The sequence below is a fragment of the Hoplias malabaricus genome, chromosome 3 (genome assembly GCF_029633855.1).
Source record: "Hoplias malabaricus isolate fHopMal1 chromosome 3, fHopMal1.hap1, whole genome shotgun sequence".
Classification (NCBI taxonomy): Eukaryota; Metazoa; Chordata; class Actinopteri; order Characiformes; family Erythrinidae; genus Hoplias; species Hoplias malabaricus.
The window spans coordinates 52,097,938-52,110,786 of record NC_089802.1 but is presented as its reverse complement, the minus strand read 5'-3'; the positions used below and the strand labels follow the sequence as shown (position 1 = coordinate 52,110,786).

Sequence of the window (12,849 nt, the reverse complement as noted above, 5' to 3'; positions counted from 1 at the left end):
TATTATTAGAACATGAGAGGGAGTTTGTTATCATGAATAACATCAAGGCAGAGATTTTGGTGTGGGCATGAGCCGAATGGTGTTTTATAACAATTGTACAAGAAGTTTTAGAGCTGTAACTTTAGACTATTTTTATTTTTGTATATTATTTTGAATACTCTCTCAAAGAGCTTTGTTTAAACTCTGTACAGTAGATACTTGACTAGTATGACTTTGAAATACTAGTCAGATCGACGCATAAGTTTGATGCCAGTCATTTCTTTTTTAGGTTAGCTGCATGTTCTGATATGATTTCGATATCCTTGTGCATTTCTATTTACTGTTACCTGAAATTAAAAGTGTAATTACAGGAAGTTAGGGATTGAATTTCAGAAGACCTATATCAGCCATATGTATATCAGCCATTGACCTAATAGGTTTTGTTGTTTATTACCTCCAATGGAATAAGATTGTTTAAGTTAAGTGTAGATACAGACTACACTGGTCATTAGCTAGTATTTATTTTGTTTTGCAAAAAAAATATTTACAGAAACACCTTTAAATATGTAAAATGTAAGATTTTCATATTTGCCGTTTCTGCCAAGTGGTTATAGCTTATAGTAAAGTGACCATAGTTGTTACTGAGTAAGAAGTGGTAAGTTAAATCAGTGATAAGTAGAATCATACAGGAACAGTGATACAGATATCAGATACAACAACACTTAAAAAATACAGCACTTCAGCTGAACAGATTGTGTGGTTAGAAATTTTTGTTGTACAATATCTAGAAGTGTTATATCATTGTTATAAATGTCACTTACCAAAATTATATATACAGGATGTCAGTGATATTGTTACTGCAGCAGAGCCTGTTTAGAAATGGTTCAGTGGCTGTGGAAACAACTATCAAAACAAAAGACTGCTCTATTTAGTATAAAATGCTTTTAAATAAATGATAGAATTCATACTCACACAACAGTGCTTTTTTTGTATCTGTGGGTGTTTATTTTGGCTCTGAAAGCTTCCAGCATTATAGTTGCATCTGCTACTGACATTGAGTAGTCTGTTCAAGAGAAGTGAAGGGCTGCAAGAGTGGGAGCTTATGATGGAGATAAAGATGATGCAATGACTCCTGAAATTTTGTTCAGAAAGTTTTAGTCATGTGCCAAATATAGCCTCACATTTTTATGGCAAGTGCTGCTTAAATTAATATAATAAAACATTCAACTGTACTAAATGGTGGCAGATTCAACTTGGATACGTTTTACACCTGATTAGCCGATTCATTGTGAGTTTATGGTTGTTAATGTTCAGCCTAGAGCATTAGGCATTCAAACCAGCTTCTGAAGCTCTATGCAGCAGGAGATCTGTCTGTTTACAGCAGAAAAATAATAATCCTTACTGGATAATTTTGGATTGGGCCTTTTGCCATTTTGTTTCCAAGCAAAAGAGGATTACTACAAGTTTTGTGTGTTTATATACAATAACATAATTCAATTTTTATTTTTAAATCACAGATGTATATTTTGCTTCCGATTTCTAGAAAGCCTTGAAGGTGAGGAGTGCTGTTAAAACCCAAATGTGAAATTTGATCCCAATATTTAATCCCCCTTTTTTAAGGAATGACAATTAAACCTGACGAGAAAAGTTAGATCCTGTTGGGTTTGGACAAATACTTCAAACTCCAGGAGAAGGATGGCCTTTGGGCCTCTCTAGAGAGGAATGCGTACTATTTCCTCTGAATATAAACACACACACACACACACACACACACACACACACACACACACACACACACACATACATACATACACACACATTTTGCCCTTCACCTTGTGTTGTCTCTTTAAATGTGATTACAATTTCATGTGTGTGGGTATGTTTGACATTGATGGTGTTGATGATGTGTTCATGTTCTTTGTCTGCCTTCACATTCTAATAAGCTGTATCTCCAGAAGGCTGCAGCTGCTGAGTAACAGTAGAAAAAGGGAAAGAGTGATGAAGAGCAAGGGAGTTGAGAGAGGAAAGAAATGGCACTCGCTGTGTCTTCCTATCAAAACAGTCCGAGACACACTCAGTCCTAATCCACTTTAGAACTCCAGTTCTGATTCCTCTGTCAGAGAAGAGTGCTCTCTCTGTGTCTGTGGGATGTGCTCTACATTCCTCTGGTTGACCCTGAAGCATTTAGATGTTTTATCAGCCCAATCTCCAGAAACAGAGAACAGACTTCTCCCTCCCTTTCTTCCTCTCCCTTTCTTTCATTCTCTCTCTCTCTCTCTCTCTCTCTCTCTCTCTCTCTCTCTCTCTCTCTCTCTCTCTCTCTCTTTTACTCTCTCCAGCACTCCCCCTCTCTCCTTATTTGGTAAGGCTGGTGCTCCTGTAGGAGCGATGGAGAGCTTTTCTCTTCCATGTAGATCCAGACTTATCAGAAGTGACTGCATACATGATTTGCGCGTGTGTGTGTGTGTGTCTAAATGGGTTTAATGGAATCAAAAAGGTTTTTTAGCTTTAGGTTGCTTTAGCACACAAAGGTCTGTAGTCCTTTAGACTTGTATTTATAACACTAATGCACGCTCACACAAATACCCATGTGGTTTACATATTGTTTTTCATGTCTATTTTCTTAACATCAATATAAGCGTGTGAGTGTGTGTATGTGTGTGTGTTTTTTAATAAAGCATTTTGTTTCTGTCTGCAGCATAAATCTGCTGTGTTTTTCTTCCTCCTGTTGTTGGATAAAAACAGCTCTCTCCAAAATTAGATTTACTATGTTGTGTTGAGATGGACCTGAATAGAGGCTTTATTTTTGTTGCTTGTGAACATTTATAGAGATCTATAACCTGAAGCAACTGACCTATCTGTTTCCCTCTCACAAATGTGTTACTGTGTAGCAGTGAGGGGCACATCAGTTTACTTCACAATTTGTACACAATTCACAATTCAGCTCAAGAGTAGTTTCTGGTCATTCAGAAATTACTGCAGTAAATAAAATGTCAATTTATCAATTTAAGCTTCTGTAAGAGATAAAGAGTGCATTCAAATATCAGAAATACGAGCTGATCAGAATGACCTGGACAGAGAATTAATCTAACAGAGAAATGATTTCCAATTTCTGTATAGTATATATCCATGGTTCTAAAGCATGGGATTTTGATGTAGTTTGATGGGACTGCAGCATGGTGATTAAAAGTTTTTATAATTAAAAATAACACATTAATTAGCTTTATCTTTGCAAAAACTTTGTAGGGTATGATTAAGAGAGATTTAAATAAATAATGAAATTGGCATGTAAATTGTATGAAACACATGTTTATTTACATATTTTTCTAGAAATTCAGCTTTGAGCTACAGTTGTTTATTAGGTTGAATGTCTTTTTTGCCAGTTTTTTGTTATGGCTCTCCAACTGTGCAACAGTTGACATGAATAAAGTATTTGTGGGCAGAGCATGAATAGGTCACTTATAATGTGAGTTAGGACATTTGGTCCTTAAGATCTTAGACTTCTTCTTTTTTTTTTTTTTTTTTTGGAAGGTTTCAGTCTTTTAAACCCAGGTTTGCATTTTAGACTTCTCTGTTTCTTTTCCATATAAGACCCAGTGTCAAAATGTTTCTCCAGTATGATATTAGACCTCTAAAAACGTATCAATTCATGTACGTCTGTAAAGAAGGCCGTGCTGAAGCGTTGAGTACCTGAACATGTGCATAGGGGAACGTAAACTGCTCTGACCCATGACCATGTTTGCTCTGCCAGTCACACTGTTGGAGGTCCATTCCAGCACGTTGCCTTCCAGACATGAGCTTGCAGAGCTTTTTTTAACAGTAGTTTTATTGGTACACAGACATATATCTGTCTGAACTATGACACACTGCAGATTTATTTATTATCTTTGTTTCTCTTCTCACTCTCTCTTTCTTCTTCTCCTCTCTTCAGACTGTCTGTTCAGACTATGTCCTATGAACAGATATTCAGCACAGAAACAGTTTTGGAAAGCTGCCAAACCTGGAGGAACTAGCACCACTGACACTGTCTTGCTCAACAAACTACACGTGAGAGAGTATCTGTATATGTTTGTGTGTGAGCTCAAAGGACACATCCCATTATGTGTGTCACATTGGATTCCAGTGAGTCGTATGGGACTAGACAGGATCTCATAATGAGAATGCATAACTGTGGAGGACTTTTTAAATGTTGATACATTTAAACATGGTTATAGCAAAACTAAAACCTGTCTCTGAATTCCTCCATGCTATTTTAGTGCACTGAATGTGATTCATAACACAAAAATTGTGAAATCTGGTCTGTGACACATATCTTATATAAGATGCTTACTTACAGACTTATTGTTTTTTGGAGAATGTTGAGAAGTTCAGCTTTATATTATACTTTGAAATCTACCAAATGGTTGTCCCAGCCTAAATAAGTCCCAGCCACATTTAGCCCAATATGTGTTATGATATGGTACCACATTTGTAAGGAACATGCATTTGTGTGTTGAGCAGTAGAGCTGATTATGTGGGTTTCACCCATGAAAAATTAGCCAAATCCTCTCTGCCAATGCCAAACACCTTATTCTGCCCTTGACTCATTTGGTGTTTGGTGGACTGGATGAAGTTTAAAGATACAAGACACATCAGCAATTTAACAAATTATTCATTTAACAAACAGGAGCCTCAGTAGTATGTGAAAGAACCATACACAGCCACAACAGCGTGGCACCTCCTCATCATGCTGGTCACCAACCTGGTCACACACTGATCACTTCTCATTCTTCAATCAGCATTTGTCGCAAATCAGCCAACATGGTTGTGTTGATCACTGTGGCACGAACAGCACGCCCAAGCTGATACAACAAGTGTTCAATAGGGTTGAGGTCAGGACTGCTGGCAGACCATTCCATCCTCTCCACTCCCAAATTCTCTAAGTAGTCTCTGATAAATCCCGCTCTGTGGGGCGAGCTTTGTCGTCTTGGAGAATAGAGTTCGTTCCCAGACTTTGGAGATATGGGATTGCCACTGGTTGCAGAATTTCATCTCGATATATCTCTGCTTTGAGATTGCCTCCAAAGATGACAAGCCTTGTTTTTCCACTGAAGGAGATGCCACCCCACACCCTCACACTGCCTCCACCAAAAGATGTTATTCTATTGGTGCAGCAATCAGCATAGAGTTCCCTGTGTCTTCTTCACACTTTGACCCTACGATCCAACTGCCATAGGCAGAATCTAGACGTGCCGTTGAACATAACCTTCCTCCACATGTTCAGGTTCCGGTGCATGTGTTGCCGACATCAGTGCAAACAGACCTAACAGTGAGGGTCAGTCATGGCAGGCCTCTTAGAGACTGGAGACTGGAGATTTACCGCGTGCTGTCTGTTCCAGATTGTCTGGGCAGAGAGCCGTTGGCCATATTGTCCTGCAAACCTTGACTGCAAATCTGTAGGAGACCTAAGTGCTGACAGGGTGAGGAAACAATCTTCTGAGAGTGTCATCTTCTTGGGATGCCCACTTCACGGCCTGTCTCTGACATCCCCTGTTATATATAAACTTCAATTTGGAGATGGTACTAGGGCTCACTCCAAATAATGCTACAACTTGGTTTTACAGAACACTCGCTTGAAGTTGCCATATCACACTGGCCCTATCCAGACCAGTCAAAAGTGGCATTCTGATTCTTGGAGCAGACACAAACTGACCACTGCAGCAGGACCCATGCTCACAGGTGCATGGTCACAACCCACATGCTCAGCTCTATCACTCATCTCACAAATGCATGTTTCTTACAAATGCGGCACCACTTAAAAGGGTAATTAACAGGCTTTCCAACTGTATAAGATTTATTGCCAAGAAGCACTGTTACAACAAAGAAATAATCTAACAAACATAAATTTCCATACTTTTTGCGCTAAGTTTATTTACAGTTATTACTGAGGAGACAACACCTATTGACTCCTGCTTGTGTGTGTGTGTTTATAGGGCTTATTTGGTTTTGTGTGTGTATATGAAAAGAGTGTTTCTTGACAGGGAAGCAGTGTACTGATATATTACCTGAATATTTTTCATATTTTCAGAATGTTACTGAGCTCGATCGAGCTCATTGTTTCCAGAATTATTTCTCATTCCCTCTTTTTAGCATGCTGCTGATCTAGAGAAGAAACAGAATGAATCAGAAAATAAGAAGCTACTAGGGACTGTCATTCAGTATGGAAACGTCATCCAGGTAAAGCTGCCCTCTTAACCACTAACACTAAATACTTGCTGTGCCATACATCTTCAGCAATGTCAACTATGTTTTTGTGTGTGTAGCTGCTTCACCTGAAAAGCAATAAATATCTGACAGTGAATAAGCGTTTGCCAGCTCTGTTAGAGAAGAATGCCATGCGTGTGACCCTGGATGCTGCTGGAAACGAAGGCTCCTGGTTCTACATTCAGCCTTTCTATAAACTGCGTTCAATTGGAGACAGTGTGAGTGCTATAAAAACGTGATGGTGTATTAACTCTAACTTTGTATTTAGATGAAAAGCTTAGTTCATGAAACATTTGGGTGTTAGAAATTCATTCTTACATTCATACATTCAATTTGTCATACAAAAAAATTAGAAAATGTGCATGTGCACGGCATAATTTTTAAAATTAAATAATTCAAAATAAGTTGTGTTTTTAAAGGCACTAAATATATCCATGCTTAAGAGTTTGTGAACTGGTTAAGATCCAAATCATACAATAAGCGTGTGATAGTCACCTGAGTTGACAACAGTAGCAGAAGATATAAAAACTAATATCAATATAATTTTTTGTTTATTGATTTATTTCATGCAAATCATAGCAAAATATTTATATTGCCACGTGTGAATGTAATTTAAAATGTAATGCCTGTACTTCACTGTTCAAATTAAAATATTACTTTTAGTCATTTTAGACATTAGACAAAACCTCTTTTGTATGAATGCAGATACATTTTACCCTTTAAACAAATTGTGTTTTGTCTTCATGCACAGTGTTTGGTGCCTTTGTATGTGTTTCAGGTGGTTATAGGAGATAAGGTAGTGTTAAATCCTGTGAATGCTGGACAGCCACTTCATGCAAGCAGCCATCAACTTGTAGATAATCCTGGATGCAATGAGGTAACATACATCCCACAAGTTACAACAATTTTATAAATGTACAAATACATGTATTTATAAATATGTACTTAGAAATATTATTTTTGCCCTCAGTTCCAACTTCTGCTTCTTATCTGACAGGTGAACTCTGTGAACTGCAGCACTAGCTGGAAAATCGTCCTGTTCATGAAATGGAGTGACAATCAAGAAGTTGTTCTGAAAGGCGTGAGTTGAGCATATATTTCGAAATCATTTGTTGTTTCCTTTCAGTTACCAATATATCATTTCATTCATTGTGCCTTAATTATAGGACAATGAATGTATTTGTTTATGTGTGTGTGTGTGTGTGTGTATGTGTGTGTGTGTGTGTTAGGGGGATGTAGTTCGGTTGTTTCACGCAGAGCAAGAGAAATTTTTAACATGTGATGACCACCGGAAGAAACAGTATGTTTTCCTGCGCACCACCGGGCGCCAATCTGCAACCTCGGCAACCAGCAGCAAAGCACTCTGGGAGGTGGAGGTCAGTGTGTTTGTGTGTGTATATGGAATGTGAAGTTGTTGAGTCTTTGATCATGTGTTGATATGATGGGAAATGCAGCAGATGTTTGTGTATGTGTTTGCAGGTTGTGCAGCATGACCCCTGTAGAGGTGGAGCAGGCTACTGGAACAGTCTGTTCAGGTTTAAACACCTGGCAACTGGACATTACCTTGCTGCCGAGGTAAAAAAAAAAAAAAAAAAAAGTGTTTTTTAAACTTATAATAACCCATTGAACATGGACTTTATGGAAATAATTGAAATACTAGCTCATAATAGTTACTAAACAATATTTTTTAAATCTGAAGCTTATAGTTTAACAACAAGTAGTTCACTGATAAAAACCCAAAACCTCGCATATGTACACCAGTTTCCAAAAGTGTAGCCTTTATAAGGCATTCTTTCATGAAAACTGATCAAACCTATGTAGAACATTATAAAAACTTTCTCATAACATTTAGTAGAATTGCACCAAAATTTACTAAAGCAGCATTAATAAAGCCTATGTTAGTTTATGACAGTTGTCCAGAAATGCTAATGTAGGTGTCACATAGCTTTTTGAATGAAGCCTTTCAATAAGTTGCTATCTATATTGTGATTTATATATTCTACATGTGTCATAAGAAATACTCCATCTCCTGTATTCATCTGTTCTTTTTTCACTATCCTATCACTAGGTAAACCCAGACTATGAGGAAGAATGTATAGAGTCCCGTTCCTCTGTGAGTATGTGCCTGTGGTGATGAATAGTGGTACAATTTAAAATGGAAATATATTGTGGAAATACAATATATTTTTTGGAAATATATTCCAAAATTTATTATTTTGGAAATAATCTCTTTATATTGGTGTAACATGTTTCAGCTGGAATCAGAACATGAAGTGATACGAGCACGTGCACAGAATCCACAGGATAAAGTCATGTACACCCTGGTGTCTGTTCCCGATGGCAATGACATATCTTCTATTTTTGAACTGGACCCTACTACACTGAGAGGGGGGGACTCACTTGTGCCCAGGTAAGACATGAATAATAGATGCTGATTGACAGAAATCTTTTAATTTTTCTTTTAATCTGTTTATCTTAAAAATATTGTCATTTGCTGAAGCATAGATGCTCTTGTTTGTGAAATTAATATCTAAGCGTGATATCTGTATGTGTTTGTCAGGAATTCTTATGTAAGACTAAGACACCTCTGCACAAACACCTGGGTCCACAGCACAAACCAACCCATAGACAAGGAGGAAGAGAAACCAGTCATGCTCAGAGTGAGTTCAAGTCTGTGGTCACTGGAATTATTTGCTTAAAGATTAATATCTTTGGTATTTAGACTCCACTATGCCTTTTATGACATATGGCTTTTAGGGACACTGATAATATGCTTGGAGAATACAAAATTAGTAAATAAAAATATATAAATAGAGATAATGTTTAGAAACAGTAGCTAGAAATCAAATATAAATAACAAATGAAATATAGATTTTTTTAAATGGAAGTATTATAACTATATTGTCAAAATCGAATCTATTTTTAATAGTATCCCTAAAACAATCTCACATGGTCTCATAGTTTGCTGTGCAGAGTGTACTTTTTTTTCTGCCTTTCCCACTTCTTTCTATTTCCTCCCTTTGAACACACAAAGATAGGGACATCTCCAATGAAGGAGGATAAAGAAGCATTTGCTATTGTGCCAGTGTCTCCAGCAGAGGTCCGAGATCTGGATTTTGCTAATGATGCCAGTAAAGTTCTTGCTTCCATTGCTGGCAAACTGGAAAAGGGCACCATCACCCAGAATGAAAGGAGGTAGAGAACCTCTCCACCCACGTCTCCTCTGTTTCATCTGTCCACAATTCATGAGTTGATGGATTCATTTGTACTGCTTATTTAGTGGCACATCTTAAAACACTTTTAATATCATTTTAAAAGGTAAAGAGACTTATGTGTTAAAATTTGTTTCTTTCTTAAGGGCAGTTACTAAGCTGTTGGAAGACCTGGTGTATTTTGTAGTGGACATACCGAACAGTGGTCAGGATGTCCTGGAGATCATGGTGAACAAACCCAACAGAGAGCGCCAGAAACTCATGAGAGAGCAAAACATCCTGAAACAGGCAAATGCTCATTTCTTACATGCTTTGTTTTTAAAATAAATTTATGAGGTTCTTAGCGTTATGGATACCTTTTTATTTCATGATTAATTAGATCTTCAAGCTGCTGCAGGCTCCCTTCACTGACAGTGGGGATGGCCCCATGTTGAGATTGGAAGAACTAGCTGACCAGCGCCATGCCCCTTTTCGACACATCTGCAGACTCTGCTACCGAGTACTACGACATTCACAGCAAGACTACCGTAAAAACCAGGTGCCATCATTATTGCTTAATAGTGCTATTATACCACTTAGCAGGTCATACATTTGCATAATGTACTATGATCAGATTGGGTTCTTTATTGTATTAAACATTCAAAACATGCAAATAAAATATGCAGGATCCAATCCTGAAGTCAAAATCAACCTAAATCACATTTCAAAAATCGGATATTACTAAACTGAAAACAAATTACATTCATCTACTCTTCAGTGACAATACATTTTGCAGAACTAATGGTTCTCTGATATGTAAAGTAACACACAGTAATTTTCTGAGCATGAATAGAGCTGTAGTTTATAAATTAATTACATTATATTGTTATTATGTTGAACAAATAATTTACAGATCTGATTTCTATTCTAAATGTGCTTGTGTGCTTACTCAGAAGAACTATTTAGTACATCTGGTGAAAAAAGCAAGAGATTAATACAGTGTATCAGAAAAACAATATTTTGAAGCATTATTTTGAAGATTGTTAAATTGTCAAAAAAACTTTGAAAACTATTAAGATAAGCACACAAAGATAAAATAGACCACGATAAAATAATAGAAACTATAAAATTGTAAAAAAAAAAAGTTAAATTAATAAGTGTGTGTGCATGTGTGTTTAGGAGTACATAGCGAAGCAGTTCCGCTTTATGCAGAAGCAGATTGGCTATGATGTGCTGGCAGAAGATACAATCACAGCCCTGCTGCACAACAACCGCAAATTGCTGGAGAAACACATCACTGCTGCAGAGATTGACACTTTTGTCAGCCTGGTCCGCAAGAACAGGGAGCCTAGGTATGTGTGTGTTTATAAAAGAAGAATTATTAAACATAAAGCATGTCAAATTGTACATTATGTTATTTTCTCTCATTGTGTATGGCATATAGAATGAGAGTGACTTCCAGACAGAAAGTTGAACTCAACTGTTATAAAATAAGATGGTAGTTTGCTATGATTATAGTCCAACTGCATAAAACAGCACACATGTATGTCTGTCTTTGTGGTTAGGTTCCTGGACTACTTGTCTGATCTGTGTGTATCGATGAACAAATCCATCCCTGTGACACAGGAGCTCATCTGTACAGCTGTTCTGGATCCGGCCAACGCTGACATTCTTATTGAAACTAAGTATGACACTGGCCCCTGCACCTCATCACTGTAAATTGACCATCACAGTCTCTAACTACTGTTATTGCACATGTTGAAAGGAATATAATTCATATCCCAGTCCCTTATTCAATTTGTTTGATTAAATCCTTTTTTTCCAATATCAAACATATGTTATGTTTGTTCTGTTTTCTTTTCTGAATATTTCCCTTCCCTTGTGTGACAAAAACAGCGGGGTAAGGGAGCAATGTTCCCCTGTATAGAAAATAAACAATTAAACATCTAAATCTCAAATTGCTTACAGATACAGATAAGCACATCCTGGTGGTAATGTCAGTTTCTGTTTGAAAACTAAAGTACTGTGCAAAATTTCAGGCACATGCAAAAATGTTGGAATGTATAGATGACTTCAAAAATAATGGAATTAATTCTTTATTACTTGAAAGAAAAAAAACAACAATGTGCAGTAAACATTAATAAACAAAAGAAAGTCAGTATTTTATGTGATGACCATTAGCTTTTTTATTCTTAAATATTAGTCCTAGGTACAGTTTATTCAGTTTTATGAAGAAATTAGATATCTGTAGTAGTTTTACTCATGGAGAATCTGCCACAGTTCTTTTAAGAACTGGATTGTCAGTCTCCTTTTTTAAATGCAAAAGGCTCTGGAGCCTTCATTATGTTGTTGTTTTTTTAATTGAAAGTAACCTCTTTTTTTAATAAGTTACTTTCTTTACAGATATAAATAGTTATTTTTTTGTAACATTATTATTATAATTTTTTTTTTATTCATTGATTCAGTCATTATCTGTAAACGCTTATCCAGTTCAGGGTCACTGTATTATTATTATTATTATTATTATTTAAGTAAATCTAAAATGTTTTTGTACTGACTAAATAATTAATAAAATCAATATCTATAATAGAATTTGTGCCTAAACCTTTTGCACAGTGATGTAGGTGCATGCTAATATAAAGCAGACAAAGCCTTGAATATCAGCCTGGGAAAAACATATGCAATATGACACCTAAGAAGTTATATAGATCTCCGAGTTTCAAACCATGCAAGTGTATTTTGCCTCTCTTCTTTGCAATTGTCATTAAACCTTCTTCATGGTTTGGTATAAAAAATATTTTAACTTTACAAAATTCTTCAATCTGTGTTTAATGCTGTTTTTATTGGATCTCACACTACATGAAATATATGACATATATAAATTAAGCCATTTTGATTAGACTGTAAAATGGATGGAGTAATATATTTATTTAAATATTTAATAACGTATACAATAATCAACTTATAAAAATCCTCTGTTATGAAAATGTTCATTGAATATATGAAAATTAAATTTAAAATAACAGTGGTGTGTGGATTTTTGCCAGGGTCATTACAGACAGAAAGTGAAGCCATAATGAAAGAGTGTAATATATTCAGTGTAAATTCCCTATAAATAGCTTAGCATGTTAACTTAACTAAATGAACTTTGTAATGGTAAAAACATTGTGAGTTCGTCATAACTCCTTGTTTCAAGTTTTCAATTGTCTTTACCACACAGGAGAGGACAGACTCTGTCAGACTCACAGTTGGTTTCTAAGAAATCCAGGGAGAGAGTTTGATGCAGAACGATGCTGGTTATTTATTATAATTAAATAGAAACACAAAAGTAAAGATGCAGTGGTAGCATGAAGTCTGTAAGTATTACATTAATAACTGTTTGGCAAGCCCAGGTTAAAGCAAGGTGGTATTGGCTGGCAGGCCCCAGTGACAGCAG

The 12,849-nt window shown here is 36.3% G+C and overlaps 1 protein-coding gene across 4 annotated transcripts in view; it reads left to right on the top strand.

Annotated features, from left to right (window-relative positions):
- Positions 1 to 12,849, top strand: part of itpr1a (inositol 1,4,5-trisphosphate receptor, type 1a) — a 44,328-nt gene that overhangs the window by 5,864 nt on the left and 25,615 nt on the right. For all 4 annotated transcript variants that reach the window (XM_066663833.1, XM_066663831.1, XM_066663832.1 and 1 more), the window contains exons 4-18: positions 3,911 to 4,026; positions 6,109 to 6,195; positions 6,282 to 6,440; positions 7,001 to 7,099; positions 7,220 to 7,303; positions 7,452 to 7,598; positions 7,702 to 7,797; positions 8,291 to 8,335; positions 8,478 to 8,632; positions 8,783 to 8,882; positions 9,257 to 9,417; positions 9,581 to 9,722; positions 9,814 to 9,972; positions 10,593 to 10,765; positions 10,979 to 11,098. In XM_066663833.1, coding sequence (XP_066519930.1) covers positions 3,911 to 4,026; positions 6,109 to 6,195; positions 6,282 to 6,440; positions 7,001 to 7,099; positions 7,220 to 7,303; positions 7,452 to 7,598; positions 7,702 to 7,797; positions 8,291 to 8,335; positions 8,478 to 8,632; positions 8,783 to 8,882; positions 9,257 to 9,417; positions 9,581 to 9,722; positions 9,814 to 9,972; positions 10,593 to 10,765; positions 10,979 to 11,098 — 1,843 coding nt within the window. The remainder of the gene's footprint in view (positions 1 to 3,910; positions 4,027 to 6,108; positions 6,196 to 6,281; positions 6,441 to 7,000; positions 7,100 to 7,219; positions 7,304 to 7,451; positions 7,599 to 7,701; positions 7,798 to 8,290; positions 8,336 to 8,477; positions 8,633 to 8,782; positions 8,883 to 9,256; positions 9,418 to 9,580; positions 9,723 to 9,813; positions 9,973 to 10,592; positions 10,766 to 10,978; positions 11,099 to 12,849) is intronic.